At 51.3% G+C, this 18,034-nt stretch overlaps 1 protein-coding gene across 2 annotated transcripts in view; it reads right to left on the bottom strand.

Moving 5' to 3' along the window:
- LOC138681058 (uncharacterized) overlaps positions 1-18,034 on the bottom strand; it is a 137,646-nt gene that overhangs the window by 4,389 nt on the left and 115,223 nt on the right. For both annotated transcript variants that reach the window (XM_069768277.1, XM_069768276.1), the window contains 8 exons: positions 17,301-17,461; positions 17,105-17,150; positions 15,988-16,127; positions 10,975-11,089; positions 10,800-10,888; positions 10,548-10,654; positions 10,304-10,469; positions 3,301-3,369 (listed from right to left, as the gene is read on the bottom strand). In XM_069768277.1, coding sequence (XP_069624378.1) covers positions 3,301-3,369; positions 10,304-10,469; positions 10,548-10,654; positions 10,800-10,888; positions 10,975-11,089; positions 15,988-16,127; positions 17,105-17,150; positions 17,301-17,461 — 893 coding nt within the window. The remainder of the gene's footprint in view (positions 1-3,300; positions 3,370-10,303; positions 10,470-10,547; positions 10,655-10,799; positions 10,889-10,974; positions 11,090-15,987; positions 16,128-17,104; positions 17,151-17,300; positions 17,462-18,034) is intronic.

Here is an 18,034-nt window from a genome sequence, read left to right as displayed (position 1 = left end):
ACACTAGTCCATGCCCTTATCATCTCCCGCCTCGACTACTGCAACCTCCTACTCTCTGGCCTCCTCTCTAGCACTCTCGCACCCCTCCAATCCATCCTACACTCTGCTGCCCGACTAATCCACCTGTCCCCCCGCTATTCCCCGGTCTCCCCTCTCTGCCAAGCCCTTCGCTTGCTTCCTATTGTCCAGAGACTCCAGTTCAAAACCCTAACCATGACGTACAAAGCCATCCACAACCTGTCTCCTCCATACATCTGTGACCTCGTCTCCTGATACTTTCCTGCACGCAACCTCCGATCCTCACAAGATCTCCTTCTCTACTCCCCTCATCTCTTCTTCCCACAATCGTATACAAGACTTCTCCCGTGCTTCCTCCATACTCTGGAACTCTCTACCCCAACACATCAGACTCTCGCGTACCATAGAAAACTTTAAAAAGAGCCTGAAGACCCACCTCTTCCGACAAGCCTGCAGTGATCCTCAACCTACTGAACCGCCGCACAACCAGCTCTACCCTCTCCTAGTGTATCCTCACCCATCCCCTGCAGACTGTGAGCCCTCGCGGGCAGGGTCTTCTCTCCTCCTGTACTTGTGTGTGCCTTGTTTTGCTCATGTTTATTGTATTTGTCTATATTTGCCCCCTTTTCACATGTAACGCGCCATGGAATAAATGGCGCTATAAAAATGTATAATAATTAGACTGGAAGCATCAGAGAACTGGGGCATCAGAGACGGGAAGCATCAGAGACCAGGGGCATTAGAGACTGGAAGAATAAAGAGACCAGGGGCATTAGAAATGTAAAGCATCGGAGACTTGGGGCATTGGGGATGGGAAGCATAGGAGCCTTGTGGCATCAGAGACTAGAAGCTTTAGAGACCAGGGGCATCAGAAACTGGAAGCGTAGGAGACTTGGGGCATCAGAGATCTGAGACATCAGAAACTGGAAGCGTAGGAGACCTGGGGCATTAGAGATCTGGGGCATTGGGGATGGGAAGCATAGGAGCCTTGAAGGATCAGAGATGAGAAGCATCAGAGACCAGGGGAATCATAAACTGGAAACATTACACTGTGTTCCAAATTATTATGCAAATGACATTTCTCTCGGATTTTCCTAAATGGTCGGTGCAAATGACAGTCTAATAAAAGTCATCGCCCGTTAGATTATACATCGAATTTTATTGTAGAAACCTCCCAATGATAACAGTATAATCTACAAAATGAATAAAACCCCACAATGCACTGCTCCAAATTTAGGCCCAGTAGAATTTCTATACATTTGATATGTTTTAAAGAACTGAAAATGCTCATTTGTGGAATCTGCAGCATTAGGAGGTCACATTCACTGAACGAAAAAGCTATTTAACTCCAAACCTCCTAACAGCCAAGTTACATGGTAACATAGGAGCCTTCTTTGCTGTCACCTTCACAATTCTTGCCTCCATTGAACTTGTGAGTTTTCGGAGAGTTTCTGCTTGTATTTCTTTGCATGAAGTCAGAATCGCCTCCCAGAGCTGCTGATTTGATGTGAACGGCCTCCCACCCTCATAGATCTTGTGCTTGATGATTCTCCAAAGGTTCTCTATAGGGTTGAGGTCAGGGGAAGATGGAGGCCGCACCATGAGTTTATCTCCTTTTATGCCCATAGCAGCCAATGACTCAGAGGTTTCTTTGCAGCATGAGATGGGGCATTGTCAGCATGAAGATGATTTTGCTCCTGGTTTCTGCTTTTTATACCATGGAGGAAAGTTGTCAGTCAGAAACTCTATATACTTTGCAGAGGTCATTTTCACACCTTCAGGAACCTTAAAGCGTCCTACCAGCTGTTTCCCCGTGATTCTGGCCCAAAATGTGACTCCTCCACCTCCTTGCTGTCGTCGCAGCCTTGTTGGGACATGGTGGCAATCCACCAACCATCCACTACTCCATCCATCTGGACCATCCAGGGTTGCTCGACACTCATCAGTAAACAAGACTATTTGGAAATTAGTCTTCAAGTTTGTCTGGGCCCACTGCAACCGTTTCTGCTTGTGAACACTGTTGAGGGGTGGCCGAATAGTAGGTTTATGCACCACAGCAAGCCTTTGAAGGATCCTACACCTTGAGGTTCGACGGACTCCAGAGGCACCAGCAGCTTCAAATAACTGTTTGCTGCTTTGTAATGGTATTTTGGCAGCTGCTCTCTTAATCCCATGAATTTATCTGGCAGAAACCTTTCTCATTATGCCGTTATCTGCACGAACAAGTCTGTGCTCAGATTCAGCCACAAATCTCTTAACAGTACAATGATAAACCTTAAGTTTTAGGGAAATATCTAATGTTTTCATCCCTTGACCAAGGCATTGCACTATTTGATGCTTTTCGGCAGCAGAGAGATCCTTTTTCTTTCCCATGTTACTTGAAAACTGTGGCCTGCTTAATAATGTGGAAAATCATTTTTAAGTAGTTTTCCTTTATTTTGAATCACCTGGAAAACAAATTATCACGTGTTTAAGATTGATTTCAGAGATCCATTGAGCCCTGAGACACAAAACCATCCATGAGTTTATTTGAAAAACAAAACAATTAAATCTTTGATACTTAAATCCAATTTGCATAATAATTTGGAACACAGTGTAGAGGCCAGGGGCATCAGAAATGGGAGGCATCAGAGACTTGGGGCATTAGAGACCTGAGGCATTAGAGACCTGGGGCATTAGAGGCCATGGGTGTTAGAGATGAGGGGCATTAGAGATAGGAAGCATCTGAGAACTGGAGCATTAGAGACCAGGGGCATTAGAAATAGGAACATTCGGAGACTTGGGGCATTGGGGATGGGAAGCATCGGAAACCTGGGGCATTAGAGGCCATGGGAATTAGTGATATGGGGCATTAGAGTTTATTTCCACTCTGACCCGAGCAGACCTGACCTACATGATGCTCCTGACATCAGACATTGCCAAGAAGGGATCTGAGATCTATGAGATCCCCTGTTTACCAGTTGATCACATTTGCCCCCCTTTTTTTTCAAGTAGGTTGCCCCATATTATGTACAGAGCAGGGAGTGCAGCGCTCCAGTCCCGGGGGGCCAGTGCTCCCGGAGGGGCTGCGCCTTGTACCCCTGTAGAAGAACTGTTAGAAATTACAAGTCGTTCTGATTAGCGTGACATCTCGGTCAGATTGTGATCTTTCTCTGCGGTCAGATTGTGACCCTTCTCTGCTGCTGATCACAGTGCAGAAAATAGTGCAGTGAGTGGCGGTATAGTGTGAGCGCGGCGTGCTTGTTACTGATCACGTAGTGTCCGCGCTCTGAGCAGTTTTACCTTTTCTGCTTCGCTTTTTTCCCTCCAGTTGCTGAGGAGCCGGACTCCTGGGACAGAGGAACACAGAACCTGCAAAGATAAAGTAACAGCACATTACTACAGGACACCAACAGCTGAGGCGTCGTCACAATGTACCAGTGCGGTTCATGCTGCCAATGCGTGTAGCTCACTGACACACTGTGACAAACTATGAGCCAGGTGAGGACGGGATCCCAGTCTCTGATTCGCGTCTTACCCCCGTGTCACCCTCCTGATGTCGGGGATCGCTGTGGCTGCCCCCTGGCTATATGGTGGCAGCATGTCCATCTGTGCGGGTCTGACAGCTGAGACTTCTGTGCAGTGTGCAGGTCACATCTGAGGCTTGAATAACCGTCTGTAATCTCACCCAACATCTCAAGTGTCCCCAGAGTGTGATCATATGGGAGTTACATCAGCGGAATTAACCCTTCTGTCCCTGGGGCAGCGATCACAGCGCCATGACGGGAAAGCCTGAGCGGACTTGTAGTTCCACAAACTAACCAGGGCCGTGAGTGCTTTTTCGATCAAGTGGAAATGAAAAGGATTTTATTATATTTCAGTTTTACAATTTGTCTGTTCTTTTCTGTGTATCTCTCTGTCATAATATATACACTGCTCAAAAAAATAAAGGGAACACTTAACAGAATATAACTCCAAAAATCAAACTTCTGTGAAATCAAACTGTCCACTTAGGAAGCAACACTAATTAACAATCAATTTCACATGCTGTTGTGCCAATGGAATAGACGACAGATGGAAATTATCGGCAATTATCAAGAACCATCAATAAAGGAGTGGTTCTGCAGGTGGGGACCACAGACCACATCTCAGTACCAATGCTTTCTGGCTGATGTTTTGGTCACTTTTGAATGTTGGTTGTGCTTTCACACTCGTGGTAGCATGAGACGGACTCTACAACCCACACAAGTGGCTCAGGTAATGCAGCTCATCCAGGATGACACATCAATGCGAGCTGTGGCATGGTTTGCTGTGTCTGTCAATGTAGTGTCTAGAAGCTGGAGGCGCTACCAGAAGACAGGCCAGTACACCAGGAAACGTGGAGGGGGCCGTAGGAGGGCAACAACCCAGCAGCAGGACCGCTACCTCAGCCTTTGTGCAAGGAGGAATAGGAGGAGCACTGCCAGAACCCTGCAAAATGACCTCCAGCAGGCCACAAATGTGCATGTGTCTGCACAAATGGTTAGAAGCCGACTCCATGAGGATGGTCTGAGTGCCCGATGTCCACAGATGGGGGTTGTGATCACAACCCAACACCATGCAGGACGCTTGGCATTTGCCACAGAACACCAGGATTGGCAAATTCGCCACTGGCGCCCTGTGCTCTTCACAGATGAAAGCAGGTTCACACCGAGCACATGTGACAGAGTCTGGAGATGCCATGGAGAGTGATCTGCTGCCTGCACCATCCTTCAGCATCACCGGTTTGGCAGTGGGTCAGTAATGGTGTGGGGTGGCATTTCTTTGGAGAAAGCACAGCCCTCCATGTGCTCGCCAGAGGTAGCCTGACTGCCATTAGGTACCGAGATGAGATCCTCAGACCCCTTGTGGGACCATATTCTGGTGCGGTTGGCCCTGGGTTCCTCCTAATGCAGGACAAGGCCAGACCTCATGTGGCTGGAGTGTGTCAGCAGTTCCTGCAAGATGAAGGCATTGAAGCTATGGACTGGCCGCCCGTTCCCCAGACCTGAATCCGATTGAACACATCTGTGACGTTACGTTGCACCACAGACTGTCCAGGAGTTGGTGGATGCTTCAGTCCAGGTCTGAGAGGAGATCCCTCAGGAGACCATCCGCCGCCTCATCAGGAGCATGCCCAAGCGTTGTAGGGAGATCATACAGGCACGTGGAGGCCACACACACACTACTGAGCATCATTTTCTTATCTTGAGTCATTTCCACTGAAGTTGGATCAGCCTGTAACTTCATTTTCCACTCCAACTCCAACTCATTCAGTGATATCTTGGACGTGGGATTTTAGTGTTCTCTTTATTTTTTTTGAGCAGTGTATATCTCAGACAATATAATCACTTTTTCTCTTTTCGGTGGTCTCGGGGGGCTATATCTTAGTTGTTTTTATTTTGTGTTTTTTAGTTTTCATTGTAAGTATTTATGGAGTTTTTTTTATTGTTTTGACTTAATTTTTTATGTGCTTTGTTATTGGGGGTTTTGCTACTGAAACTGCCCTCACCAAAGTCTCTAATGATCCACTAACAGCTAAATCTAATGGTCCCTGCTTCTTGCTGATTCTCCTGCATCTCTCCATTATCTGACCCTGTGGATCACCAGCTCCTCCTCCCTATGTTTCGTTCCATTTGCCTCAAGAACACCGCTCTCTCCTGGTTCTTTTTCTACCTCTCTAACCACCTACTACACTTTATCTTTTACTGGCTTATCTTGCCCTGTTGGGTTTCCTCAGGGTTCAGTCCTGGGTCTTATCCTCAGTCTCAATATTCCTCAGGGTTCAGTCCTAGGTCTTTTCCTCTTAGACTTGAGGTTCCTCAGGGTTCAGTCCTAGGTCTTATCCTTAGTATCGATGTTCCTCAGGGTTCAGTCCTAGGTCTTATCCTTAGTCTCGAGGTTCCTCAGGGTCTAGTCCTAGGTCTTATCCTCTTAGACTCGAGGTTCCTCAGAGTTCAGTCCTAGGTCTTATCCTCTTAGACTCGAGGTTCCTCAGGGTTCAGTCCTAGGTCTTATCCTTAGTCTCGATGTTCCTCAGGGTTCAGTCCTAGGTCTTATCCTCTTAGACTCGAGGTTCCTCAGGGTTCAGTCCTAGGTCTTATCCTCAGTCTCAAGGTTCCTCTGGGTTCAGTACTAGGTCTCCTCTTTTCTCTCTATAAACCGCCCCTATCAGAGAAACCATCAGTAGATTTGTTTATTATTACCATCTCTATGTTCATGAAACCAAATTTTGAATCTGTCAAAAACCAAACTCCTTGTCTTTCCTACCTCTACTGATCTTCCCAAGCCCAATAGTTCCATTTGTGTGTGTGGTTCCACCATTACTCCCCTGCAGCATGCTCACTGTCTTGGGGTTATATGTGACTCAGATCTTTCCTGCACTCCCCCCATCCGATCACTCATGTCACATGCACCTCCAGAACATCTCCAGAATCTGACCTTTTCTGATCTTAGACTCTGTAAAAAACTCTTAGGCTGCCATCACACATGTTCAGTATTTGGTCAGTATTTTACATCAGTATTTGGAAGCCAAAACCAGAAGTGGGTGATAAATGCAGAAGTGGTGCAGATGTTTCTATTATACTTTTCCTCTATTTGTTCCACTCCTGGTTTTGGCTACAAATACTGATGTAAAATACTGACCAAATACTGCTAGTGTGACGGCAGCCTGACTGTCGCTCTTATTTATTCTCGTCTGGACTATTGGAACTCTGTCCTAATAGGTCTCCCTCTTACCAAACTTTCTCCTCTCCAATCCGTCCTGAATGAGGCAGGGTCATATTTCTGTGCAGCCGCTTCACCGATGCCTCCACCTTGTACCAATCATTACACTGGTTACTCATCCACTACAGAATACAATATAAACTCATCTCCCTTAGCCACAAAGTTCTCCACGCCCTACATCTCCTCATCTCTATCACTCTACCCGTCCTCTCCACGGTTCTGCACAGTCCTACATCTCCTCATCTCTGTCTATCACACTACCCGTCCTCTCAACAGTTCTGCACGTCCTACATCTCCTCATCATCTCTATCACTCTACCCGTCCTCTCCACGGTTCTGCACGCCCTACATCTCCTCCTCATCTCTGTCTATCACTCTACCCGTCCTCTCCACGGTCCTGCATGCCCTACATCTCTTCATCTGTCTATCACTCTACCCGTCCTCTCCACGTTTCTGCACGCCCTACATCTCCTCCTTATCTCTGTCTATCACTCTACCCGTCCTCTCCACGGTCCTGCATGCCCTACATCTCCTCCTCATCTCTGTCTATCACTCTACCCGTCCTCTCCACGGTTCTGCACGCCCTACATCTCCTCATCTGTCTATCACTCTACCCGTCCTCTCAACGGTTCTGCACGCCCTACATCTCCTCCTCATCTCTGTCTATCACTCTACCCGTCCTCTCCATGGTTCTGCACGCCCTACATCTCCTCATCTGTCTATCACTCTACCCGTCCTCTCCATGGTTCTGCACGCCCTACATCTCCTCATCTGTCTATCACTCTACCCGTCCTCTCCATGGTTCTGCACGCCCTACATCTCCTCATCTCTGTCTATCACTCTACCCGTCCTCTCCACGGTTCTGCACGCCCTACATCTCCTCCTCATCTCTGTCTATCACTCTACCTGTCCTCTCCACGGTTCTGCACGCCCTACATCTCCTCATCTGTCTATCACTCTACCCGTCCTCTCCATGGTTCTACACGCCCTACATCTCCTCATCTGTCTATCACTCTACCCGTCCTCTCCATGGTTCTACACGCCCTACATCTCCTCCTCATCTTTGCCTATCACTCTACCCGTCTTCTCCACGGTTCTGCACCCCCTACATCTCCTCATCTGTCTATCACTCTACCCGTCCTCTCCACGGTTCTGCACACCCTACATCTCCTCATCTCTGTCTATCACTCCACCCGTCCTCTCCACGGTTCTGCACGCCCTACATCTCCTCATCTCTATCACTCTACCCGTCTTCTCCACGGTTCTGCACGCACTACATCTCCTCATCTCTATCACTCTACCCGTCCTCTCCACGGTTCTGCACGCCCTACATCTCCTCATCTGTCTATCACTCTACCCGTCCTCTCCACGGTTCTGCACGCCCTACATCTCCTCCTCATCTCTATCACTCTACCTGTCCTCTCCACGGTTCTGCACGCCCTACATTTCCTCATCTGTCTATCACTCTACCCGTCCTCCACGGTTCTGCACGCCCTACATCTCCTCATCTGTCTATCACTCTACCCGTCCTCTCCATGGTTCTGCACGCCCTACATCTCCTCATCTGTTTATCACTCTACCCGTCCTCTCCATGGTTCTGCACGCCCTACATCTCCTCATCTCTGTCTATCACTCTACCCGTCCTCTCCACGGTTCTGCATGCCCTACATCTCCTCATCTGTCTATCACTCTACCCGTCCTCTCCACGGTTCTGCACGCCCTATATCTCCTTATCTGTCTATCACTCTACCCGTCCTCTCCACGGTTCTGCACGCCCTACATCTCCTCCTCATCTCTATCACTCTACCTGTCCTCTCCATGGTTCTGCACGCCCTACATCTCCTCCTCATCTCTATCACTCTACCCGTCCTCTCCACGGTTCTGCACGCCCTACATCTCCTCATCTATGTCTATCACTCTACCCGTCCTCTCCACAGTTCAGCACACCCTACATCTCCTCATCTGTCTATCACTCTACCCGTCCTCTCCACGGTTCAGCACGCCCTACATCTCCTCCTCATCTCTATCACTCTACCTGTCCTCTCCACGGTTCTGCACGCCCTACATCTCCTCCTCATCTCTGTCTATCACTCTACCCGTCCTCTCCATGGTTCTGCACGCCCTACATCTCCTCATCTGTCTATCACTCTACCCGTCCTCTCCACTGTTTTGCACGCCCTACATCTCCTCCTCATCTCTGTCTATCACTCTACCCGTCCTCTCCACTGTTTTGCACGCCCTACATCTCCTCCTCATCTGTCTATCACTCTACCCGTCCTCTCCACGTTCTGCACGCCCTACATCTCCTCCTCATCTCGGTCTATCACTCTACCCGTCCTCTCCACGGTTCTGCACGCCCTACATCTCCTTATCTGTCTATCACTCTACCCGTCCTCTCCACGGTTCTGCACGCCCTACATCTCCTCCTCATCTCTGTCAATCACTCTACCTGTCCTCTCCACGGTTCTGCACGCCCTACATCTCCTCCTCATCTCTATCACTCTACCCGTCCTCTCCACGGTTCTGCACGCCCTATATCTCCTTATCTGTCTATCACTCTACCCGTCCTCTCCACGGTTCTGCACGCCCTACATCTCCTCCTCATCTCTGTCTATCACTCTACCCGTCCTCTCCACGGTTTTGCATGCCCTACATCTCCTCCTCATCTCTGTCTATCACTCTACCTGTCCTCTCCACGGTTCTGCACGCCCTACATCTCCTCCTCATCTCTGTCTATCACTCTACCCGTCCTCTCCACGGTTCTGCACGCCCTACATCTCCTCCTCATCTCTGTCTATCACTCTACCTGTCCTCTCCACGGTTCTGCACGCCCTACATCTCCTCATCTGTCTCACTCTACCCGTCCTCTCCACGGTTCTGCACGCCCTACATCTCCTCATCTGTCTATCACTCTACCCGTCCTCTCCATGGTTCTACACGCCCTACATCTCCTCCTCATCTTTGCCTATCACTCTACCCGTCTTCTCCACGGTTCTGCACGCCCTACATCTCCTCCTCATCTCTATCACTCTACCCGTCTTCTCCACGGTTCTGCACACCCTACATCTCCTCATCTCTGTCTATCACTCCACCCGTCCTCTCCACGGTTCTGCACGCCCTACATCTCCTCATCTCTATCACTCTACCCGTCTTCTCCACGGTTCTGCACGCACTACATCTCCTCCTCATCTTTGCCTATTGCTCTGCCCGTGTTCTACGTTCTGCAACTGATTTAAAACTAACATTCTCCATAGTCTAAACCTCCCATTTCCGTCTACAAGACTTTGTATGTCTCCTCTTATTATGGTGTCCGGATCAGGCATGACGGCATGTTCTACCTGTTGTGCCCCCCCATCTCCTCACAGATTGTAGCCTGGAGCAGGACCCTCGCTTCTCCTGTTACTCTGTGATGTCTTCATTGTCTGTACACGTCCTTGATTACTGTACAGCGCTGCAGTATATACTGGCGCTATAGAAATAACTATTAGTTCTTCTTGTAGAGCGGCTCCTGCACTCCCTGCCGTTATATGCCAAGACTGTCCGGGCCGCGGATCTTCACTTACTTCAGGAACATGGTGATGTCATACTTCAGGAACCGTATCCAGGGGTCTCGCAGAGCGTCCAGAGCCAGGTGGTACGCAGACCCTAGATCCGTCATCTGTATCCCACCTGGTAAGTCGCTGTCCACGGGGGCCGGGTCCCTGGGTCCACGATGCAAATGTTCGTCACCTGAAGGATGAGACCGCCATCGCTGAGTGACCCGCTGCTCCCTCTACTCCCTCACTGCCCGCGGAATAGTGGACTCACCATACACACCGGGGCGCTGGCTGCCGCTCCGCTCCGTCCTCCATTCTCCATATTCATTAAGTTCTTGCCACAGAAGGAAAATCTCAATTGTCTTTGGAGGCTGAAACCTGAGGGCGAATTATGTGATAAGACCCACTGGCCGCCCCCACAGACCGTCCGGAGGGGCCACAGACCGTCCGGAGGGGCCACAGACCGTCCGGAGGGGCCACAGACCCCAGGGACATCACTAATGCTCAGCAGGTCTGGCGTCACCTGTGCAGATAGTGCAGGAAGGGCCCCCCAGCCGCAGCATCGAGCCTCAGAGCTGGAATCATCCTGTCCGGTAGAGCGGAGCCGGATATCTGGAACAGACGGACATCGGCCGTGACTCCTGCGTCCACCACCAGTGGCTGTGATCTGATCAGAGTCTGAGGAGGGCACACATTACCGCATCGCTGTCCCACATCCCACGGGCGGTGGAGGAGTCTCCCGTGAGGCGCGACAGATGAACCGTGGCATCCAGGGACGATGAGACCGGCCTCATCCTGGAACCATCTGTAAGACTGGAAGCAGTGCGGGCGTACGGCAAAATCACCAAGATAACAATAATTATTATTAAATATTATTGTACCAGACGAGAGCAATCGATCCCCACACACAGGTCAGACAAAAGCAATCGATCCCCACACACAGGTCAGACAACAGCAATCGATCCCCACACACAGGTCAGACAACAGCAATCGATCCCCGCACACAGGTCAGACAACAGCAATCGATCCCCACACACAGGTCAGACAACAGCAATCGATCCCCACACACAGGTCAGACAACAGCAATCGATCCCCACACACAGGTCAGACAAAAGCAATCGATCCCCACACACAGGTCAGACAACAGCAATCGATCCCCGCACACAGGTCAGACAACAGCAATAGATCCCCGCACACAGGTCAGACATGACCAATCGATCCCCACAGAGGTCAGATGTGACCAATCGATCCCCACAGAGGTCAGATGTGAACAATCGATCCCCACACACACACAGGTCAGACATGAGCAATCGATCCCCCCCACACACACACACAGGTCAGACATGAGCAATTGATCCCCCCCCACACACACACACAGGTAAGACATGAGCAATCGATCCACACACACACACACGTCAGACATGAGCAATCGATCCCCCACACACACACACAGGTCAGACATGAGCAATCGATCCCACACACACACACAGGTCAGACATGAGCAATCGATCCCACACACACACACAGGTCAGACATGAGCAATCGATCCCCCCCCACACACACACAGGTCAGACATGAGCAATCGATCCCCCCCCACACACACACACACAGGTCAGGTATGAGCAATCGATCCCCGCACACAGGTCAGACATGAGCAATCGATCCCCACAGGTCAGACATGACCAATCGATCCTGCCACACAGGTCAGACAACAGCAATCGATCCCCACACACAGGTCAGACATGACCAATCGATCCCCACATACAGGTCAGACGTGAGCAATCGATACACGCACACAGGTCAGACATGAGCAATCGATACACGCACACAGGTCAGACGTGAGCAATCGATCCCCGCATACAGGTCAGATGTGAGCAATCAATCACAGAATCACAGAATTGGCCCTATCCTGGATCTCATCATACCTAACAGACCGGACATTCAGCGTCTCCCACTCACACACCACCTCCTCACCTCGCCCCTTATCTGTCAGAGTCCCACAAGGTTCAGTTCTTGGGCCCCTGCTATTCTCCATTTACACCTTTGGCCTGGGACAGCTCATAGAATCTCATGGCTTTCAGTATCACCTCTATGCTGACGACACACAGATCTACATCTCTGGACCAGATATCACCTCCCTACTAACCAGAATCCCTCAATGTCTATCCGATATTTCATCCTTCTTCTCCACTAGATTTCTGAAACTTAACATGGACAAAACAGAATTCATCATCTTTCCCCCATCTCACGCGACCCCCCCAACGAACCTATCCATTACAGTAAACGGCTGCCCACTCTCCCCAGTCCCACAAGCTCGCTGTCTTGGGGTAATCCTTGACGCTGATCTCTCCTTTAAACCACATATCCAAACCCTTTCCACTTCCTGCCGACTTCAACTCAAAAATATTTCACGGATCTGTACATTCCTCAACCAAGAATCTGCAAAAACCCCAGTCCATGCCCTCATCATCTCCCGCCTCGACTACTGTAACCTCCTGCTCTGTGGCCTCCCCTCTAACACTCTCGCACCCCTCCAATCTATTCTAAACTCTGCTGCCCGACTAATCCACCTGTCCCCCCGCTATTCCCCGGCCTCTCCCCTCTGACAATCCCTTCCCTGGCTCCCCATCACCCAGAGACTCCAGTACAAAACCCTAACCATGACATACAAAGCCATCCACAACCTGTGTCCTCCATACATCTGTGACCTCGTCTCCCGGTACTTACCTACCCGCAACCTCCGATCCTCACAAGATCTCCTACTCTACTCCCCTCTTATCTCCTCTTCCCACAATCGCATACAAGATTTCTCTCATGCATCCCCCCTACTCTGGAACCCTCTACCACAACACATCAGACTCTCACCTACCATCGAAACCTTCAAAAAGAACCTGAAGACCCACCTCTTCCGACAAGCCTACAACCTGCAGTAACCACCGATCGACCAAACCACTGCATGACCAGCTCTATCCTCACCTACTGTATCCTCACCCATCCCTTGTAGATTGTCAGCCCTCGCGGGCAGGGTCCTCTCTCCTCCTGTATCCTCACCCATCCCTTGTAGATTGTGAGCCCTCGCGGGCAGGGTCCTCTCTCCTCCTGTATCCTCACCCATCCCTTGTAGATTGTGAGCCCTCGCAGGCAGGGTCCTCTCTCCTCCTGTATCCTCACCCATCCCTTGTAGATTGTGAGCCCTCGCGGGCAGGGTCCTCTCTCCTCCTGTATCCTCACCCATCCCTTGTAGATTGTGAGCCCTCGCAGGCAGGGTCCTCTCTCCTCCTGTATCCTCACCCATCCCTTGTAGATTGTGAGCCCTCGCGGGCAGGGTCCTCTCTCCTCCTGTATCCTCACCCATCCCTTGTAGATTGTAAGCCCTCGCAGGCAGGGTCCTCTCTCCTGTATCCTCACCCATCCCTTGTAGATTGTGAGCCCTCGCGGGCAGGGTCCTCTCTCCTCCTGTATCCTCACCCATCCCTTGTAGATTGTGAGCCCTCGCGGGCAGGGTCCTCTCTCCTCCTGTATCCTCACCCATCCCTTGTAGATTGTGAGCCCTCGCGGGCAGGGTCCTCTCTCCTCCTGTATCCTCACCCATCCCTTGTAGATTGTGAGCCCTCGCGGGCAGGGTCCTCTCTCCTCCTGTATCCTCACCCATCCCTTGTAGATTGTGAGCCCTCGCAGGCAGGGTCCTCTCTCCTGTATCCTCACCCATCCCTTGTAGATTGTCAGCCCTCGCGGGCAGGGTCCTCTCTCCTCCTGTATCCTCACCCATCCCTTGTAGATTGTGAGCCCTCGCGGGCAGGGTCCTCTCTCCTCCTGTATCCTCACCCATCCCTTGTAGATTGTGAGCCCTCGCGGGCAGGGTCCTCTCTCCTCCTGTATCCTCACCCATCCCTTGTAGATTGTGAGCCCTCGCAGGCAGGGCCCTCTCTCCTGTATCCTCACCCATCCCTTGTAGATTGTGAGCCCTCGCGGGCAGGGTCCTCTCTCCTCCTGTATCCTCACCCATCCCTTGTAGATTGTGAGCCCTCGCGGGCAGGGTCCTCTCTCCTCCTGTATCCTCACCCATCCCTTGTAGATTGTGAGCCCTCGCGGGCAGGGTCCTCTCTCCTCCTGTATCCTCACCCATCCCTTGTAGATTGTGAGCCCTCGCGGGCAGGGTCCTCTCTCCTGTATCCTCACCCATCCCTTGTAGATTGTGGGCCCTCACGGGCAGGGTCCTCTCTCCTCCTGTATCCTCACCCATCCCTTGTAGATTGTGAGCCCTCGCAGGCAGGGTCCTCTCTCCTGTATCCTCACCCATCCCTTGTAGATTGTGAGCCCTCGCAGGCAGGGTCCTCTCTCCTCCTGTATCCTCACCCATCCCTTGTAGATTGTGAGCCCTCGCGGGCAGGGTCCTCTCTCCTGTATCCTCACCCATCCCTTGTAGATTGTGAGCCCTCGCGGGCAGGGTCCTCTCTCCTCCTGTATCCTCACCCATCCCTTGTAGATTGTGAGCCCTCGCGGGCAGGGTCCTCTCTCCTCCTGTATCCTCACCCATCCCTTGTAGATTGTCAGCCCTCGCGGGCAGGGTCCTCTCTCCTCCTGTATCCTCACCCATCCCTTGTAGATTGTGAGCCCTCGCGGGCAGGGTCCTCTCTCCTGCATCCTCACCCATCCCTTGTAGATTGTGAGCCCTCGCAGGCAGGGTCCTCTCTCCTGTATCCTCACCCATCCCTTGTAGATTGTGAGCCCTCGCAGGCAGGATCCTCTCTCCTCCTGTATCCTCACCCATCCCTTGTAGATTGTGAGCCCTCGCAGGCAGGGTCCTCTCTCCTCCTGTATCCTCACCCATCCCTTGTAGATTGTGAGCCCTCGCAGGCAGGGTCCTCTCTCCTGTATCCTCACCCATCCCTTGTAGATTGTGAGCCCTCGCAGGCAGGGTCCTCTCTCCTCCTGTATCCTCACCCATCCCTTGTAGATTGTGAGCCCTCGCGGGCAGGGTCCTCTCTCCTGCATCCTCACCCATCCCTTGTAGATTGTGAGCCCTCGCAGGCAGGGTCCTCTCTCCTGTATCCTCACCCATCCCTTGTAGATTGTGAGCCCTCGCAGGCAGGGTCCTCTCTCCTCCTGTATCCTCACCCATCCCTTGTAGATTGTGAGCCCTCGCAGGCAGGGTCCTCTCTCCTGTATCCTCACCCATCCCTTGTAGATTGTGAGCCCTCGCAGGCAGGGTCCTCTCTCCTCCTGTACCAGTTGTGACTTGTATTGTTCAAGATTATTGTACTGTTTTATTATGTATACCCCTCCTTACATGTAAAGCGCCATGGAATAAATGGCGCTATAATAAATAATAATAATAATAATCAATCACCACACACGATCCATTCACCGATCTGACATATGTAATCAATCCCTGCACATATTCAGGCTCAGATAATTCCTGGACATTGTATCTTCCTTCTCATCTTTCTCCCATTTGCTGGGATTTCCTCTCTCCATGTCTGCTGTTACTGTGAAGAAGCCTTTCCTATGTGGCTGACAGAGCTGCTTTCCTCCTTACATACATGATGTCTCCCATTGCTCACGGTAGACACTAAGCACTAATCCTCCAGTCACCTCCAGAGCTGCAGTCGCTTGCTCAGCCGGCAGAGGATTTCTTCATTTAGACGATGCAGCTCTGGATGTGACTGGAGCGGACACCATCCCTCCACATCCTCCCGTGTGATCCGTACCTGTCCTGCAGACGTCTCTGCCGGTGAATGAGGAACCTCGGGATCCAGTAGGAGCGCAGGCGTCTTAGGGCGTCGTACTGGGGTCTCCGGAGGGCGTGATAGGAGGCACCCCGACTCTGCTGACACTGGCGGATCTGCTCCTGTGTACGAATGACTGACAGTAAGATGGCCGCTGCCTGTACCTGTAGACAGGCCAATACACAATCCTGGGGCCAAGAGCTTCAGAGCAGAACTCCTAGAGCAGTCCGCACCACTGGAAGGAACGGTTCTGCAACTTTCCAATAGATTTTTTGTCTAGTTCATCACCATTTTCTAAATCTGCTTCTTGTCAGCGAACTGGAACCTTGTTCAAATAGAGCTGTAATATTTCTTACAGCTGAGGATTCGTTACAGTTGTATCCAGTGTAGACAGTCCCTGCACTCCACACCGACACATTGTGACAAACTATCAGAGCAGCAAAGAGACTGTTACTGCTGATGTGCCTGATACATTGTAACAAACCCTCAGCAGCGGCTCCTGCAGCGGTTACAGACGCGGGGGGACAACCTGTGATGGTGGACGTCAGTGCCCATAGGAGCCTGGACCAGGGGACCCCACAATCTGCCGCCTCGCAGGGACCCCGAGCGCAGGATGCCAGGTTGGAGTCTTAGAGTCTTCTGTTTTGTATTGTTTTGGGGGTTTTGCAGTTTCCGGAGTTTTTTTATACTTTTTGCTGTGACGTCTTCTTTCTCTTTTGTTATTGTGGAGCTTCTCGTACGTTGTTTCTATTTGTTTTTCTGTTGTATCATATTGTAAATCGCCCTCGGCTCTCACATCTCCTTCCTCCTACCTGCAGCGCTGACATTACTCTCAGGAACCAGAAGGCGCAGGATGAACACTACGATAAATAGTGGAGCGCAGCATGGAATTGTGGGAGGACTTGAGGTGTTAATGATCGCAGCCGCACAGGAGGTCAGGGGGCCACGTCCACCGCTACAGCAGGCAGTATTGGGCTGCAGCGGGCCCCATATACAGTACTTGCACAGGGGCCCGTCCTGTCTGTGTCGCCAGTGTGGCTGATCCGTAATAACCCGGTGATTATCATCAGTCTCTCGGCGACATGTCGCCACCGCTCACCTCACTCTCCAGACTCAGGCAGGACCGGTACTTATTCTGGAGGCTCCTGTCAAGAATCCGCAAAATAATTACAGCTTATTGAGTCCAAAACGAGACCCCTCCCAAAGCCCCCGGCCGCCCCAGAGCCCTGAGCGACCCACCGGCCCACGAACATGGAGGGATCCTGCCAGGGCCCTCCCTCGCTGTCAGACTGTACCTGAACAGGTGAACACACAGCTGCCGGGCGTCCTCAGGGCTGTGACTGACTTCAAGATCTACAGACTTTTCCTTGAAGGCTTCACAGTCCATCCAGAAGTGGAAAATGTGAATCCCCTGCGTGTCCTGGAGAAAGTGCTCGAACCGGCCCAGACCTTCCCTCTACAACATGAGAGCAAAGAAAGGGCAGTATCACTGACCGACTGCAAGAAGCAGAATGTGCTGACCGCCCGTCACCTCCATCATTAGTATCTGGTGACCACCCATCACCTCCATCATTAGTATCTGGTGACCACCCATCACCTCCATCATCAGTATCTGGTGACCACCTGTCACCTCCATCATCAGTATCTGGTGACTGCCCATCACCTCCATCATCAGTATCTGGTGACCACCCGTCACCTCCATCATCAGTATCTGGTGACCGCCCGTCACCTCCATCATCAGTATCTGGTGACCGCCTGTCACCTCCATCATCAGTATCTGGTGACCGCCCGTCACCTCCATCATCAGTATCTGGTGACTGCCCATCACCTCCATCATCAGTATCTGGTGACCACCTGTCACCTCCATCATCAGTATCTGGTGACCACCCGTCACCTCCATCATCAGTATCTGGTGACCGCCCGTCACCTCCATCATCAGTATCTGGTGACCGCCCGTCACCTCCATCATCAGTATCTGGTGACCACCCATCACCTCCATCATTAGTATCTGGTGACCACCCATCACCTC

Source organism: Ranitomeya imitator, chromosome 5, assembly GCF_032444005.1.
Source record: "Ranitomeya imitator isolate aRanImi1 chromosome 5, aRanImi1.pri, whole genome shotgun sequence".
Taxonomy (NCBI): Eukaryota; Metazoa; Chordata; class Amphibia; order Anura; family Dendrobatidae; genus Ranitomeya; species Ranitomeya imitator.
The sequence above is the reverse complement of the archived record's forward strand: the minus strand, read 5'-3'. Positions and strand labels throughout refer to the sequence as shown.